Genomic DNA, 18,873 nt, shown 5'->3' with positions numbered 1-18,873 from the left:
ACCCTACTCCAGTAGAAATAAACTGCTAACCACAGATGTAATTTAAAATTTCCTAGTAGCCACATTAAAAACTTCAAAATAGATGAAACTAAAATTTAATAATGTGTTTTATTTAATCAAATATATTGAAAATATTATCATTTCAACATATAATTGATATAAAAAAGTATTAAGGAGCTATCCGACATTCTCATTTATTGTGCTTTGTTCTCAAAATCTAGTGTGTATTTTATGATTATAGCACATCTCAATTCAAGTTAACCACATTTCCAGTATTTGAAAAGTTATGAGTGTTTTGCAGCTGCGGTATCTGACAGAGTTGGTCCAAAGTGCTTGTCAGTGGTCTTTACATTCATCTTATGATTTGTCTGAGAAGTTTGAAGTCTTCCTCTGTCAATTTCCTTCTCTTTGTACATTATGGATGGAAAAATTCATCTTCTCAGCTGTGCTGAATGGGAACTAAAGACAGACCATAAACTTTGTATCTCCTCTTTAATGCCTTCTTGAGCGATGATTTTAAAAAATTGAATAATTAGTTTCACTATTGTATTGTCATTCCAAGAGTTTCCATCTCTTTCTGGTTTTCTCTTTAGTCTTTTTAAAAGTCATAATTAGAAATAATTCATGAATAATGATAAAAAAAATTCTAAGATGACAAAAAGTGTCAAATATTGGGAAAAGAAGATCACTAAGGTCCCTCAATATATCTTAGATTTAGAAGAGACTCCAATACACTTATGGTAATTGCAAAATAGAATGAATTTTATTGATTTTTTAAAAAAATAAATACGTTATCTTTGTTTTTGGCAAGACTGCTAAGAAAGGATAAAAATTCATGAAATATCAATTTTTACACATGAAATTGGTCAAAAAAAGAAACAAGACTACAGTTGGGTCTAATGAACTCTGATGGTGTAGGGAGGGCTAAATGGCAATAATTGAACAACGTGTTGGGGTAAGTTTCAGGCCTTTTGTTAAGTCCCTCTTTTGTCCCCCATAAGCTATCATCTTAACAGGACCGCTTTCCCCCAAGTCTTCTTTTCAAAATTTCCTTGAAAAACTTTTTCCTTTAGCTGTGGTCCACCCTCCTCTTGTTCTTACTTATTCTTCCCTATTTCATCTCAGAAGCCCCAAAGAACATGTCTAGCTAGAAGGTCAGGGAGGAAGGACATGGAGCAGATCAGGTTAAAATTCTTCTTAGTTGGCAGGGTAGGATACAGGCTTGCCCTCCCCAATTGCATTTTTGAATTTTTGCTCTTAGGTGTTGTGCATTTTCCAATAAGGCATAACCAGGCTAGGTAGAGTCACACAATGCTAAGTCTACCTACGTCCTTAGAATTACCTCCTGGGCTTGCTCCCAGAAGTCACACCATACAAACATACAAACTTACAACTTAAAAAGATAATTTTTTTTCCTTAGTTACTACTATGGATCAGGCATTATACCAAGCGTTTTCCTGCATTACCACATTTATTCACCACAGCCATCCCTAGAGTTACCATTTCCTCTGCTTTTATAGAGAGGAAACAAAGGCTCAAAATAATTAAGTTGCTTGCTTAAAGTCACATAAACAATAAGTGATCATTGTTTCAAGGACTTTGCATCAGTTAGATTCACATTTGAAATCAACAGAAGCCATTCGAGGTGGTATTAAGAGGGAAATGAATCATTAGAGAATATTAGGTATTTCAGAGGCTCTTGAAGAGATTCAGAGAATTCAGCTTGGAGCCTATACCTAATTACTCTGCAGATGCTGGTGACAGACTTGTTACGGCTGTCACTGGGCCTAGGCCCCACATCACTTGTCACTTTGCCTGAGTATGAGACATTACTTCTAAGTCTTCTGTCATTGTAGTCTTTCGAAACAGAATGACCCTGTCAACCAGGCCAGATTCTGTTGTGTTGGGCACCTTTTCCACATCTCTGTCATCTGTGCTGGCGTGTCTACCTGGTGGAGCCTGAGTCACATGCCTATACCGTGACTGCAAAGGATGCTCGAGACGGAGTTAAGGACTTCTAGTTTGGACAGAGTGATTCATGAGATAGGAAGGCAAAACAGAGTGGCAAACAGCCAGCATAGAGCTCAGGATGCATTTGGTATAAGGGTCTTCTCATTTCACGGATTAAGTGAGGCCCACTGAGTGACTACGTAAGCTGGGCAGAGCCTTCTTCTCTGCCATTCTGACTGGGCCTCATAGAAACATTTTGACTAGGAGACCTTAAAAGCAGTGGAAATTCACAGAGGAAAAAAAAAATGAACCCTCTCTCTGTCCTCTGCCTGCCTTATCGTATTGGAATGCACTGTGGAAAGTGTGGCTGAACTTTTATCTGATAGAGAAGGGTGCATAACACATTTCTCCTTCACATCTTGGGGAAGGAGGGAGTCTGTGCACATGTCGGGCTGGGAGGAAAAAAAGGTTTCTTGTGGAAACCCCTCGGGGAGAATCCAGCTCAACTAAGGATTTCCTTGCTAGGTTTTGGGAACAGCATCATTGGAGTATTGAGGTCCTTCTCATTGCAGTTACGCTTTTTGAATTCTTAAAAAATTCACTTACTTAGAATTTAAAACTCATTGGCAGAAAAAAAGTTACCTTCACTCTGACCACTGCAACTTATAAAACATTTGCTGTTGATTCTACAAAGTACAGCAAAATTTAACCAACAAAACTAACTTTGAAAAACCATAGTCAACTTGGGCAAAAAAAAAAATAAATCTATCAATTCTATCACCTCACTTAGAAACTGACTTGAAAATCTTCCTTCTGGGCCGGCACCTGTGACTTAAAGGAGTAGGGCGCTGGCCCCATATGCCGGTGGGTTCAAACCCGCCCCGCACAAAAGCTACAAAAAAAAAAAAAAAGAAAGGAAAGGAAAAAGAAAAAGAAAATCTTTCTTCCTAGGAGCACATATCTTTCCTAAAATATTGGGATCCAGTGAGATAATAAAGACCTTGTTGGTCACATGCCAAAGAACTGAAAATTTAAACTTATGTGTGCTGTGTGAGAAAGTAAGTAATTTTGTCACCAAAAATTCCACTACTCAAAGCACCATCTTTACAAATGAGAAAAGTATTTGCAATTTTATACCCCACATAACTGATAATTTTATTTAAAAATGAATAGTAATTTGGGGATTTTTAAAATTGGAGAAATAAAAATTCTTTCCTTCAGCAAGATTACCTGATTTTTTTTTCCTTTTTTAAATTTAAGATTTCACAATATTCAATCTTTTTAAAACTTTATTCTTCTTACCACAGTCCTGTGACGTGGGTAAAAAACATTTGAATTACTTTTAATATAAGCTAATTCCTTCACTTTGTAATTTATCTGTTATATATATTTGTGTTGTAGTTAAGTTATTTTTAGAAAAAAAAATTACCTTAGGCAGCACCCGTAGCTCAGTGGGTAGGACGCCTGCCACATACACCCCAGCTGGCAGGTTTGAACCCATCCCAGGCCAGCTAAACAACAATGACAACTACAACAACAACAACAAAGTAGCCAGGCGTTGTGGCAGGTGCCTGTAGTCCTACCTACTTGGGAGGCTGAGGTAAGAGAATCACTTAAGCCCAAGACTTTGAGGTTGCTGTGAGCTGTGAGGCCACGGCACCCTGCTGAAGGGCAACATGGTGAGACTCTGCCTCAAAAAAAGAAAAAGAAAAGAAAAAAATTACCTTAAATTGTGGTAAAATACATTTCAGCAATTTCCCAGTACACATTTTAGTTGTGTGAACTCACCTCAAGAATTTTCTCATCTTGCACAACTGAAGCTCTATACCCATTAAATTGTTACTCATTTCTTTCTTTACTTTTTTTAAAGAAATTAAAATATTTTCCAATGCTTAGACTGCCTTGCTTTGTCGTTTTCTTCCTTCTGTTTATCATGAAGAAAATATAGTCACATTATAAAAATCTTCACTTCATGGTCAATAAGACGGGTTGCTGCTGTGAGGTTTCAGTTCCAAACACCAGGCTTCCCTGGCAGGTATGCTGTTGATACTTGCTCTACTGTTCAGCGATAGGAACAATTTTGTTTCTGCTGAGGTCTGGCATTTCTCTAGAAATAAATGATTATTCATTCCTTTGCACAATTTACAATGGTGACGGCAAGAGCATATCAATACTCACATTTAGTGAGATTTTGTATTTTATTTGAGAATAAAGATTAAAGGTGACTAGCGCACAATATTCCTTTTAAATAGGAATTTCTTTCTTTTTCTATTTTTTGTTTTGTTTTGTTTTATTTTTGAGACAAGTTCTCACTCTGCTGCCCAGTCTAGAGTGCTGTGCCTAGCTCACAGCAGCCTCAAACTCCCAGGCTCAAGCAATCCTCCTGCCTCAGCTTCCCAAATAACTTGGACTAGAGGTGCCTACTGTGAAGTCCAGCTAACTTTTCAATTTTTTTTTCTTTTTTTCTTTTAGTAGAAATAGATCTTGCTCTTGCTCAGGCTGGTCTCCAACTCCTGATCTGAAGCAATCCTCTTGCCTCAGCCTCCCACCAGTCATGATTCATTGTGCCTGGCCTAGGAAATGTGAGCTACCTGAATGGCCCTGAGAAGGGTGTTAAACGAGTATATACAAAATTATGCACGTGTGTGCAGGTATGCGCCCAGGCATTTTTTCTGCTAAGAGAACCCACAGATTTCATTAGGTACTCAAAGGAGTTTGTGACGCTTATAAATCAAAATGGCGGAGCTATTTTAGGCCATAGAACAAGTTCTGTAACACATAGAATATAACACAAACTCAAATTCAGGTCTCCTTTAACCCAGATTCTGCTTTACTGTGAACTTTGATTTAAGCCATGGAAGGTACATATTGTTTACAAGGTCCCTTTCTCCTCGGATGCTGTTTGTACGGGGTCTCTAAGAACCTAAAAAGGTCTGGGACATTCAAAAACAAATTAGGACTGCTTCTTATCACCTTGCAGCATCGACCCGAATCCTCATAAAGAGAAAGCAAAGCCCCATGGCACAGAGCAGTATATTATGAGTGAGCATAAAAGTATTCAATTAACCACCAAATGTTGGACATTCTTTGCATTTTTCTATAACCCCAAATCCCTGGATTTTTGTATTAGAGAAAAATCCTAAGCTGAGGCTTCTGGTGAAGGTATTAATCATGTCTGTCTTGTTACTACTTATTTTCCCATTTAGCATAGTGCCCGGCAGATAGTGAGCCCTCAATAAACATTTTTTGAATCTAAGTGAATTAAATTGCCTTGAACTGAATTGCAATGAGAGTTGGCATGTTAAGAGTTTTGGGTAAGCCATTATTTAAAGTTATTTATGAAGCTATCAAGTATCACATGGCCATTTCTGTTCGAATTTCATGCCAACAATCGCTTTATAAATTAAAATCTGAGTCAAAAATTCCTTTCCTTTTATTCTATCAGTGATGCTAGATAAATGGAAAAGTAGTTAAATCTTTCACAGGATGAAAGGTTGACCTTTAGGAATATATTTATTTCTAGAAAAATAGTAACCTGGAATCTTGCTAAGGCAGACAACTTAATATAGAATACAGATTCATCTTGGACTAGGTCCAGGGGAATTCAGGGACCATAGTTCTGAAAAGGCTACCTGGTAAAACATTTAATTCATAATTTAACAGAGACCACTTGAGTTGGGGGGGGTGGTCTCTATGCTTTTAGATTTCATAAACTAGTAAGAATTTTCACCCCTCGTATAATTAGGGTTAGTTCTTATAGGACTGCCAACTTTTCACTTTTTTTTCAAGACACTAAAACACAATGATTTCCGTATACCATCATCGTCTGTTAGACAAAGGCCGTCTTAACACCAAAACAAGTGGAATGATAATCTCAGAATAAAGAACAGTCCTGTAAGTGCAATAAATTTAACTTCATGAAAATGTCACGCTGCTCTTTTTAAAAGTTTGTTTTTGTTCTTTCATTGCTGACTGGTGAAAATGTTATCACAACCCAACCCTGATGTATGGGCTAGCATTTGGGAAGCACTAATGTAATTAAGCCCCTTTGGGCTGAGGTTTCTTTGTTTTCCCCTCCGGATTCATTCTCTATCCTACTCCACTCTTCCGTTTTCAGGAAAAGTTCTTCTCTCTGGACTGGTGATTTAGCCTCTCTTGCCCTCTGGCTTCTTGTTGGGTTCAGCCCAAGGGAGATACAGACAGGAGAACAGAGAGTGAAAGGAGAGAAGGTCAGGCTATTTATTCCACTGATCCATTTCTCCTCCCTCCCCAGTCTCCCTCCAACCACCACTGCTGCCTGGGCGCAGGTTGGCAGTGGCTGTATTCCTCCCCTCAGGCTCTCTGTCTGTCTAGATCTGCCACCCATGCTCTCCCCTAATCTCCTCTGCTTCCTCTTCAGGTCAAGGTATAGCAAATGGCACGTGCATTTCTAGGGGCCACCTCACCATCCTTTGCTGATGGCCTCATTATGTCCACACCTTTATAAATAGTCCCTTCATTTAACTCCCCTCAATCACTCCATAGGAGTGGCCTGTTTCCTGCTGGGGCCTGATCAATACACCTTTCATTTAAAGAGGAAAACACTGAGGCCCAAATAAGTGACCAGCAGCCCACTGTCATACAGTCACTTAGGATTAAGTAAGATCCAGACCAGGGCTTTCCAGGTTACCAGCAGAGTGCTCCTTGGTCTGTGCTCCCCTGGCGTCCTCCCACGGCCGCCTCCTGCTCAGTCATGTTGACGGTGACAACTACAGCCTCTGGTTGTAGTTTGTTCACATTTTGATAAGATTGAGCTACCCCAAACATAATTTTCACTGAAATGGATTGGACAGAATTGAGTTTTAGAATCACAAAAGCTACACACAAATGATATGAGTGATAAAATTTCCACTGTGCAATGAATTCTGATCATACAAGTTGAGAAGGGAGGGATGACATAGATGTGCCAGGGTAAGGGACTGGGGTGTGGTGATGAGTTGGGGGAGGATGCTTTGTGGGGGCAAGCCTGGGATCTGCCAGAGGAATGTGAACAGGGATGCAGAAGGATGAGGAAGAATAGGGCCTTAGGTGCCTGTCAAGCGGGGAAAAGAGTGATGGGCGGCAGTAGGAGGGAATAGATGAGCTATTAAACAGGAAGCTCGCCCACTGCAAAATGTGTTGAAAGCACGTTGTATCTGGCAGGAAGTTACTGCACCACTGAGCAGGGGCTGCTGCTGGAACTCTGGCTCTTTAGAAGATTGTTAGAGACATTTCTCTAAATCTGACCTGTGTCAAAATGCTTTTCCACAAAGGTGGAATTTGCTGCAACCACACTTGTATTTAGTAATCCTACTTTTAAGTAAATACACATGCACATATTTGATACATTAACTTTGGTCTTAATTATGACTTGACTGAATTTCCCACCGCTGCTGTCTGATCACTTGTTACAAAAGTGCCCCTAGTGGTATTTCCTTTCATTAGGGTTGCAAAGTAAGTTTTAACATCACATTATTTTCTTTAAAGAAGTTGGGATAGTGGAATTATTAGCATTGATTGAGCACTTTATCAAAACGTTTACCTGATTAACTTCATTCAATGTTTACAACAGTCTTCCCATCACCCAACAAGGCCATCTCCTTGTCCTCTGCTGTACCTCCTGACCCCTGGCCTTAGCAAATGGAACTTCTCCAGGGCTCTGATTCCTGTCAGTATACCAGACTAGATGCATGGGAAGTATTGCTCAGAGAAGTCAGTGGTACAATTCTCAGACTGACGGACTGCAAATTCTGCCACAAACACCTTCCTTGACTGCTGACCTTAAGCCATCTTCCTGCCTTGTCCTTCCGGAGTGATAGGATTATAGGTGTGAGCCACTGCACCTAGCCTGGTTTTATTTACCTTTTCAGAGAACAAATTTTTGTTTCATTGATCCTTTGTATTGATTTTTCAGTTTCTGTTTAATTTATTTCTACTCTGAGCTTTATTTCTTTTCTTATGCTGGCTTTGGGTTTGGTTTGTTCTTCTTTTTCTTGTTTCTTGAGATGTGATGTTAGATTGCTAATTTGTGATCTTTCTGTCTTTTGGATGTAGGTAGTTAAGGCTATGAACTTTCCTCTTAGAGTTGCTTTTGATGTATGCCATAGATTTTTGAAAGCTTGTATCCCCTTCGTCATTCAAGAATCTTTTGATTTAGTCTTAATTTTATCATTAAACCAAGAATCATTCAGCAACAGGTTAATTTCCACAACTTTGTGTAGATTTGATTATTTCCCTTGGAATTGATTTCTAGTTTTATTCCATCTTTGTCTAAAAAGATACATGGTATTATTTTTATTTTTTAGAATTTGCTGACACTTGTTTTGTGGTCCAAGATATGATCAAATGTTCTATGTGCTGAGAAGAAAATGTGTATTCGATAGTTTGGGGGTAGAATGTTCTGTATGTCTGTTCTGTCCATTTGTTCTAGAGTTATTTTTAAGTCTAACATTTTTTCTTTCTTTTTTTTTTTTTTTTTTTTTTTTTTTGGCTGGGGCTGGGTTTGAACTTACCACCTCTGGCATATGGGGCTGGCGCCCTACTCCTTGAGCGACAGGCCCCACCCCCTAACATTTCTCTATTCACTTTCTGCCTTGATGATCTGTTCAGATTTATCAGTAGAGTGTTGAAGTTCCTGACAGTTAAGGTACAACCATTTATTTCTTAGATCTAGAAGACTTTGCTTTATGAAACTGGAAGCTCCTGTGTTAGATGCATATGTATTTATATTATTGTGTGTTCTTGTTGCATTCCTATCATCTTTTTAGACTTTTATAAGTTAGATGACTAACATCATATTTTTACCTTTGATGATTGAAAGTCTATTTAATCTTATATGAGAATGACTTCTAATTTTTGGTTTCTATTTGTATAAAATATTTTTTCCATATCATTGCCTTGAGTCTGTGTGAACTCTTGTAGTTTAGATGTGTTTCTTGGAGATGATAAAATACTTGGCTTGTGTTTTTCTATCCATTTAGCCAGTGTCTTACAAGTGGGGCATTCAGACCATTCCCACTGAGCATTAGTGTTTTTATGCGGGATATTCTTCTGTTCAACATGTTGGATAATACCTATTGTTTTATTTTTCCTCTTGTGCTATTGTTCTATAAGAGCTGTGGGCTCTAAGTTTTGGATGTTTTTGCACTGGTTGGTGTCTAATGTGCTGTTGTATATATAATGTACTTTAGAGTATATCTGTAGGGCAGGCCTAGTAGTGACAAATTCCCTTAGTATTTGCTTGTCTTGGAAATGCTTATTTTTTCCTTCATTTATAAAATTTAATTTAGTAGGATACAGAATTCTTGGTTAGCAGTTATTCTGTTTAAGGAGTCTAAAGGTAGGACCCTACTGCTTTCTGGCTTACAATGTTTCTCTTGAGAAGTCTGCTATTACTAGAATGAAGTTTCCTTTGCAAATTTCTTGATGTTTTTGCCTCATGGGTTGTAGGAATTCTTCCTTCACGTTGACTTTGGCCAGTCTGATGACTATATGCCTTGGCTGTGCCATTTTTTGCAATGAATCTCCCAGGTATTTGTTGTGTTTCTTATATTTGAATGTCTAAATCTCTAACAAGACCAGGGAAGTTTTCCTCAATCATTCCAAGCCTTTTGCTTTTTCTTCTTCACACTCAGGGAGGCATATGATTCTTACTTTTGGCCACTTGACATAATCCCATATTCCTTGTAGACTTTGTTCATTTCTCTTGATTCTTTGTTCTTTATTTTTGACTGACTGTGTTAATTTGAAGAGTTGTCTTCAAGCTCTGAGATTCTTTCTTCTGCTTTGTCTAGTCTATTCCTGTAACTCTCCACTGCGTTTTGTATTTACCTAAATGAATTGTCCATTTCCAGAAGTTCTATTTTTTTAAAATATATCTATCTCTATGGTGAATTTTTCATTCATTTACTTGTTTGGAAGGACATGAATTGTTTTTCTTATTTCTTTTAGTTGGTCTTCTATTTTATCTTGGATCTCATTGAGATTATTTATAATACTTATAGTTCTTTATCTGTCATTTTGCTATTTTCACTTTGGCTAGGATCCATTGCTAGAGAACTGGTGTGCTTCTTTGGGGGTATCCTTCTAATTTTTAATACTTCTGCAGTTTTTGCTCTAATTCCTTCTCATCTGGAAGTTGTTGCTTCTTATTTTTATTTTCTTTTGTTTAGATTTCACCCTCTCACCCTTTTGTTTGCTTGTTTGTTTTAAAAGATGTGCTTGTCATTCTTGATAAACAACTACTATAAGAATACATAAGAGAAACAGAGTGGTATCCTTATACGATACATAAGTGTATGTTACAAGATCCCCCCACACTCTTAAGGCTGTGTCTGTAGGATATGTTGGGAAAGGACATTTGGCTTTGCCTGAGGCTACTTTGATGGAGGTATAGGTTCTGGATGGATATTTTGGTTCTAGATACCCTTAGAGTGAAGGTTTGCTCAATTGCTAGTTATTTGTAGGCTGTAGTAGTTGTGTACCATGTACATGGGCAAATTCCCTGTCTCTTGTTGACAAGAGACAATAGAGGTCTTTGAAATCCTTTCTTTTATCAGTCTTGTGGTCTTCTGAACAGTGTAATTTAAATTGAGATGCCCAAATCTTAATCTTGGAGACAGTAGGTGAAGTTTAGGTGTAAGAGTCAGTCATATCCTATATGATTTAGGCAATGTATGTGCTAATGGACTGTACAAGTTTTCCTCCCTCCCAATAGGTGGCACTAGCAGGACAGAGCGAGTTGCAGTGGTGGTTTGTGGGACTTGTGACCAGCTCTAGTCCATCAAGAGAAGAACTCAAATGCCCAGGTGGTGGGCAAGGTGCTGGAGCTCCCAGGGGACTCCTTATTCTCTACCATAGCAGAGGTGGGTGGGGGAGTGAGGCTGGGTGGAGCTTGGTCATATAAGCCTATTTATGGGCTCCACAAAGGCAGGCACAAGAGCTGTATGCATGGGGCTTGAGGGTCTATCCCTAGGCCACTGAGAAAAGCCATGAGGGAGTGGTGGAAGGGTTTCATAGACCAGCTGTCAGGAGTGGATTTTGTTCCTCTCCCTCTTCTCCTGCCCTGTGAATATCTTTCTGTCATTTAGCTGCAAGCAGAATCTCAAACAACCTGAGTTCCCCAACAGTGGTGCCACGAGCTGGGAGCTTCCCTGCACAGGATCCTGCCCCAGACAGAAAACATGGCTTTCCTGGGGTGTAGGGATACTCTGTGAGTGTGCTACAGCTGACTCACCTTTTAGTTCTGCTCACATGGGCTCCCTTGCCTCCCAAAATTAGTTCAGAGTACTCTTCTTCATGCCCCAGAACAACACTATTGAGTCCTGGGTGTATGGGATCTGGCTTACAGACCTGTCCTCTGGACCCCTAAGCTCAATCCCTAACCATGCCTGGGAGAAGCATGCTGGTCTTGAATTGCCAACGGAATCCTCAAGCAGGATTAATATCCCTCTGCTTCCAGGTGTTCCCTGCTCTGTTAAAGCAGCCAGATGAGAAGCACTGGGGAGGGCCAGCAGGCAGGGAGCTCATAGTCTGGTCACCCTGTCTTGTGATGGGCATGGATGTAGTTGACATGAGGGGAAGCAGTTGCCCCTGAGAGCCCCAGCTTAGTCACCCCTTGGGTACCCATGCACCTGACAGCAGTGGGTGGAGGAGGGGAGAGGGAAGAAAATGATCTGAATGTAGGAGAGCTGGGACTCTGTTTCCCTTTGACTCTCTCCCCATATGGCAGTGCACTTGGAATGTCCAGGCTCTGGGAGTCATACAGATTCCCCTCTGGACCCACTGGCCCCCTGTGGCCACTGAGGTCTGGGCAGGAGTTGGGAAATGTTTGTGTGAGAACCAGTGACACAAAAACTGAAGCTCCCTTGGGAAGACATTGGCACAAAATGAGTGGAGAAGTGATATGGTGGCCACTGCCTTTGTTTGGGTCTGTGGTGATGGGGAGCAACCCTGAGGGGGTTCAACAGCCTGATGCTTTGTTTTCAAGAAGCTCACAGTTAATTGGCAGCAACAGCTTTGGGGCTCACAAAAGTAGAGAAGCTCCCCAGCAGCTTAGGAGCCTGCTGACTACCAGAGGAGTGAGGGAAGGAGAAACCAATCCCCTACCTCCTATTTCCACTGGGCTCCAGGTTTCTTGGGGGTCCATCTGTACTAAAATTTTGCTGCTTCTTCTGCTATGCAACTTCTTCCTATGAAATGTCTGGTAGCTTCCGGCACTTTTCCTTCAGAATTGCACATGAGCTCTGTTTTCTGTTTTTTTCCATGTAAAAGTTTCCCTTCCTTCTGAGATAATCAAGTGACTGATGTCTCTAGGCAGCCATCTTGCTCCACCCCTTCTAGTGCTTTTATCTTCCTGGAAATTGTTATCTTTCTTGGCTGTGGAAATTTTAGGTGTCTCAATAAAAAGGCCTGAAGAAATAGATTAGGTGACTGTTGAGTCTACTCATACAAAATTTAAGAAGTTCCTCTGGAGATCAAACATCCTTTCCAAAGAGAGGCTCCTTGGAGATAGCAATATAAATCAGGGATTCCCAATCTTTATAAAACTGTTTGGCCTCTTGACAGTCCCCACTGTCTGCATAAAATGTTTTGCAGCATGCATTTATCTCTAAGTGAAAATACCAAGAATTTTATTTTGAGGGTTTTTGTTTTGAGAATTCTTAGACCCACTCTTGAAAATTTTTAATCATCAAAACATACTGAGGATCATTTGTTCGTGTCATCCCTAGTATCACCATACAGCCCAAGATGTCACCCTTTAAAGGCAAACTTTTGAGGGTTGGTATGTAGCGGTGTATGATGGAGGTTGATTTTATTAGTCAACTTGTTTGTGAGACATAGAAATATGTTTTTGCCCCTCATGGCATAGAGTTTCTTTTATATCAGAGGCCAGTGGCACAGCCTCGTGGTTTAGCGCACCATATGAACCCTTATAGGAACTGCATGAACATATATTTTTATGACTGAGTCTATTTGCCACTAGATGGCTCTATTGTATCATCAAGAAATGCACACGTGTTGAATCCATGGTCTCATAAACGACTGGAGAAAAACAAAGCCGCAGTTAGACTTTTAAAATACATAGGAACACAGTTCATTTTTTATGGGGTTAATTAGAAGCAGCTGCTGCAGCAGGAGTATTCACAAGAAAACAGGGCACACCCAGGGCAGCTATAGGAAGCTCATAATCCTAGCACATACAACGTTCTCCTTTTTCAGTTTTCATATTGCTTGGTAATTAGTAATTATCACAATAGCCAAAGAGTAGTTAGAAAACATTCTGTCTCAGCAAGGCCTGTAACGGATATTTCTATACCAATTTTGTATGCTCTTCAGCTTGCAACTGAGAAAAAATAACTTTAGAAAAATTTTGAGAGGTGAAGTCTACACGACTGCTGATTTGACTCGTATTAGCCAGGCCCTGAGGAAGAACAATCTGACTCAAAATTGTCTTTGCTTCAATGATACTTGTGATAAGAACAAGATGGGGAAGATCAGAGCATGCAGTGCTTCTCTGAGTTTCCATGGCTGTACCTCCTAGATGGTGATGTTACAAACACAGGCGTTCTAGGTAACATCTCCCATGTGGGATGTAAAATTTTGATCCTAACATCTTGAAATAGAGGAAAAGTTACAGAGTAACTCAGTTCCAATGTGAGTAATTTTACCTTAATTTTCCAAAACTGCTCATTATCATCACTTAATTTTTGCTCTGTCTTTAGGCTTTCAATTGTTAAATAAGACCAGTATTATAGCATTTTGTTGTTTTAGTACTGTGGTAGGAAAAGAGGAGAACTTGTGGTGAGTTTATCAAGCTTATCCTTAGTCTGCGAAAATTGTTGGAGATGCACTCAGGGAACTATGTCCAAAAGTAATTCTTCATTCTTGTTTTAAAGAGAGAGCCCCTGAAACCTGGATGGAAGCCGTTTACCTTGATCCAGCTTGAGTCCTTGGAGAGTTGCCTGCAGGAAGCAGAAGAGAGGGCTAAAGCTTTATCCGAACAGGTAATACCTGTCATGGGAACTGGAAACAAATGTTCCTCAGTGTGCAGGATGGCAGGTGTAAATCTAAACACACTTTCCAGCCTCTGCCCCATTGACACCCATGCATGCCGTGACTACGCATGACGCACACACACCGGCAGAGCAGCTCAACATTTTAGACATAACAATGCGTATTTTCACCTGCATGGACCTTTTCAACCTTTACATTTTTTTCACGTTTGTATTTTACTTGATTTTCATACACTACAGGTCATGAGGTAGGTCTTTTAAGCAAGGGGTTTCCTGAATAAGCAAAGCCTATTTGCATTATAAACAAACAAGCCCCAAGATGAAATAAAACCAGTGGGAATCATATTAGATTTACTTTCTTGAATTATTTGAGAAAAAACTTACTTGGAAGAGAATTTTTTCAATATTGACTTTGCTCTTGGGTTTTTGAAACTCAACAGAAGCAAAGCAGGAGCAGGTCAGAGGTGGAGCTGGGTGTGCGCTGGGGATACAGGTACTTCTTGCATGCTCTGCACAGGCAGTGGGTTCCTGGTTTTGGAGGCAGTGGCTAGGGTATCAGAAGAGCTCAGACCAGGGGCTGGACCATTTCCCAATAAGATTATACTTTGCAAACACTATGAGGCATAGTACAACTATTTGTTAGTATTGCTTTTTCCTCCTGGGCAGAGGGCTTGGCCCCAGAAAGCCAAGCTGCCTGAGCTATCTGGAGTCTGGGTCCCCCCTCTTGCACATGGGTACCAGTACTCACTCTTGGTGACAATCAATGGAGGGAAAGGACTGAGAAGGCCCTAAAATGTTATAAAATCTCATTAATTTCTCATGGATTGATACATTTGGATGAGAATATATAATATTCTAGAAACTTTCAACTTTCTTTTTGTTTTGTTTTTGAGACAGTTTCACTCTGTCACCCTGGGTTAAGTGCCATGGTGTCATCGTAGCTCACAGCAACCTCAAACTCTTGGGCTCAAGAGATCCTCTCGCCTCAGGCTCCTGTAGCTGGGCCTACGGGCACCTGCCACACACCAGGTTTGTTTTTTTTATTTTTAGTACAGACAGCATCAGGCTCTTGCTGAGGCTAGTATCAAACTTCTGAGCTCAGGTGATCCACCTACCTGGGCTTCCCAGAGTGGTAGGATTACAGATGTGAGCCACTGTGCTGGATCAGAAACTTAAAAATAATAATTTTAAGATTTAAAATAAGAATAAAGGTAGTATTTTTGTACAGAAAAGTCTAATTGCATCAGAATTTTATAAGAATTTTTATAGAAACTAAGGAGTTGCTGGTACTACCAAAAAAAAAAAAGGATGGTTAACTTGTAATGTAATGAATTGGTACACATACAAATGGCCCTCATTGCTTTTTTCAGCTTACTAAAAAATTGCATTCCGTTGGCATGATTATTGTTTATTAACTAAATGTGACTGACACAAAGAGTCAGCAGGGGACATATGTCAGTTAAGGAAAGAGTGTTGCCCTTTTGGGAAAGTTTCTGTCTCAGCCTCAAGCCATAGCACTAAGCTGTAAACTGCCTTTTTTCTCTAAAACAAGCCTCCTGCCAGGGTGGCAAAATTATAAATTATAAAAAACATAATGATGATTATGAGGTACTATGTCCAAGAAAAAAGGAAAAGACTAAGAATTTCAGAGCCTCCCAAGTGGGAAGGATTTTTGAACTAGCTAAAAGGAGGCACCTCTGCTTACTTAGCATTAGGTCCCACTAAGATATATGTTTATTTTGTCATTGAATGGCTTGAATGATTTCTCATTTGACTCAGCAAGACTCAGTTCGCTCATGGAAATACCCATTCCTATGGTTCTTTATAAAATATTTTTATCCAAAACAAATACCCCTAATATCTAAGATTCTTCACCGGATGATCCCTTTATGTAACACAAAACATTCAGATGTATTTATTTTTCTCCTGGTCAGCACGTGAATATGTACAATGGAAACGGGATTTCCCTCAGCTTCTTTGTACCTCCCATCAGTCAGATGCTGGTTAGATGTTTGGGGGACAAAGACATCTAAGCCAGGGCTTCCCTACTCATGTAGATCCCAGGCAATAGAATCACTGGGAAAAATGGGGGAAAAAATAGATGTGTTTTATGACTCCAAGATAAACTTTACTATAGTCCTCAGTTGCAGGGTCTGTGTGGGCTATTGGCCTGTAGTATATAGTTCTGGAAGTTGCCAAATTTACATAACCAAGTAAATTTAATTGGAAGTTGGCCATGGTTTGAAGAAAAGGTGAGTGTAATGTACAAAAGCGCATCGCAGGCGTTTTCAGTCTTTGATTCTTAAGTTAAGTTGAGCACTTTATTAAATGTGGCTGTCTCCTCTGTAACCGTGGACACCTATCAGCCCAACGTAGACACTGTTCTCGAAGGATTTAATCTTGAAGTTTTGCTTTGCCCAAGTGTTTGAGTCTAGTCTTATCCTTGAAAAAGTTCTTACTGTGAGAATAGTGCCTTTCCCTCTCTTTTAAAATTTAAATTGACATCTGGCATCTTGAAAAGTGAGATGAGCGGATAGGGAAAGGAGGGCAACTGATATTTCTTAAGAATATTCTTAATTTCATCCTGGAACACCTGTCTCAAACAATCAAACGTTTGTCCACTGGGGGCCACTGTCTTCCTTAGCAGGCTGTGCCACTAAGGAACTGCGGAAAGATTGTCTTCAGTATTAAAGACAACGAATACACTCTGTGTGTGTGTTCACTATTATTATTATTATTATTGACAGAATCTCACTCTGTCGCCTTTGGTAAAGTGCTGTGGCATCGTAGCTCACAGCAACTTCCAGTTCTTGGGCTTAGGTGATTCTCTTGCCTCAGCCTCACGAGTAGCTGGGACTACAGGCACCTGCCACAATGCCCGGCTATTTTTTTGTTGCAGTTTGGCCGGGGCTGGGTTTGAGCCCACCACCCTTGGTATATGGGGTCGGTACCCTACTCACTGAACCACAGGCGCTGCCTGTGTGTGTGTGTGTGTGTGTAAAGGAATATTTTTGCTTGCTACACACATTGAGACTTCTTTTAAATGTCATTAATTTAAGATTTGTCACAAGGATGTTGGAAATAATTGCAGGCCTTCACTGGTAACCCAAACTGTCATACAGCTGAGCACTGGCCAGACGGGCTGGCCTGGTGGGGTAGGATGAAGTGGACAGAGCAGACACAATGACAACAACCAAGATCTGTGCTGGGACAAAGGAGTTTCCACACACGGCATTGTCAGTCAGTGGATCCCGTCACTGTTAGCCAAAGCTCTACCTCCTGACTTTGCCTCTTACATGAGAATGTGGATTTAACTCTGAATGGCAAGTACAGATGCCTGGGGTTGTCACCTACACTGAACATCTGTTAGTCCTGGGCCCTAGGACTCACAGTGGACATTTCTAAGGTCCCTTTCAGCAAGGTCTCCCTTGGTCCACTATGAAAAAAAAATTAGAAATAGCGAAGAGATAAGGAGATTGTGGTCACTTCCTCTGGCAAGGTCGCAGAGTAAACAGAATTATTTCTGGGGCTTCAGTCTCGCCAACAATTTTTCCATCCTTCTCTGCAGTCATGTCACGATTGTTAAAATAAATACCTTGTCTATGTCTATGTCTAAGTGTATGCATATATATTACATATATGTAAAAGGTCCAGATAATTTATAATTAACGTTCATCCTGAGTGATAAGGATAAATAACTCAAAACATTACCAAGTTTTCCTTAAGAAAATCCTTGATTGTATTTCCTGGAGGTTACGATGAGTGGAAGGAAAGCCAAACTGGGTAGTAAGTGGAAACTGGGTAGTAAGTAAAGAAGAAAAATACACAGGAAAAAGAGAAAAAGTTCTTAGACTGTGAGAGAAAGAGAAAAGATTTCTGGATATGCCCATAAAAAGCAGTTTATTTTTCCAGTGTGTATGAGAGGACAAATACGGGGCTCTGGTTGACGCCGTTTGTGACATATAAGCTTTTGTGCTGACACAGTTTCTAAGAAAGTGTCAGGAAAACTCCGCCCACAGTTTTACCCTGGAGCACCAGCCAGATGCTCCCACAGGCAGAGGGCCCAGGCAGAGCCCCTTCTGGCAGCAGCTTTGGCCTAGAGCGCCTCCCCTTCCTCAAGGGTCTGGTTCCCAGCGCCAGCCTGCTCCACTGACTGCTTGCTTTATGACCATGGGCAATTCACTCCATCTCCTTGTCATGGTTGTCTTATCTAGGAGTGGGTAAACATGCTAGCTTCAGAGGGCTGCTGAGAAGATTAAATCAGATGGGTGTCTGCCTCTTAATAAGTGCATGGTCTAAATGTTTGTGCTGCCCTCCAATGCATATGTTGAAACCTAATCCCCAGTTGATGGCATTTGTAGGTGGGATCCTTAGTGATGGGTGAACGGGATCAGTGCCCTTGTACAAGACGTGCAGTGGGGTTCCCCCGCCCCTTCTATTACGGGAGGACAGAGCAGGAAGGTGTGTCTGTGAACCAGGAAGTGGGCCCTCACCCTTGCTTTGATCTTTTCAGTCTCTGGAACTATGAGAAATCTGTATTGCTCAGAAGTTACCAAGTTCATGGTACTTTGTTCTAGCAACCCAAGTAGACTGGGACGGTAGGTTGTTAATATATATCAGTTTATCTCAACTCCTACCAGTGATCATAACGGATCACTGTGTGATTCTCTTCATGCCTGGAGCCACATCAATTAATCACAGTCCCGAAGGATCCCGAAAGTCTCACACACACGCACACACTTAGACACATATGTGTGTGTGTGTATGTTTGTATAGTTTTTCTTTTCTGGCGTCTTTCAATGCTTGAAAGATGGCCCAAATCATAACAAGGCTGTCCTTCTCCAAGAAGAGCTCTTACAGTCTCTTGACCCAGAAAAGCACCCCTCCCTGC

The 18,873-nt window shown here is 40.5% G+C and overlaps 1 protein-coding gene across 1 annotated transcript in view; it reads left to right on the top strand.

The window, feature by feature from the left end:
• CCDC192 (coiled-coil domain containing 192) overlaps positions 1–18,873 on the top strand; it is a 210,677-nt gene that overhangs the window by 23,466 nt on the left and 168,338 nt on the right. The window contains exon 3 of the mRNA XM_023515302.1: positions 13,866–13,973. Coding sequence (XP_023371070.1) covers positions 13,866–13,973 — 108 coding nt within the window. The remainder of the gene's footprint in view (positions 1–13,865; positions 13,974–18,873) is intronic.

Source organism: Otolemur garnettii, unplaced genomic scaffold (genome assembly GCF_000181295.1).
Source record: "Otolemur garnettii isolate 467f Iridium unplaced genomic scaffold, OtoGar3 scaffold00003, whole genome shotgun sequence".
In the NCBI taxonomy this organism is placed as follows: Eukaryota; Metazoa; Chordata; class Mammalia; order Primates; family Galagidae; genus Otolemur; species Otolemur garnettii.
The sequence above is the reverse complement of the archived record's forward strand: the minus strand, read 5'-3'. Positions and strand labels throughout refer to the sequence as shown.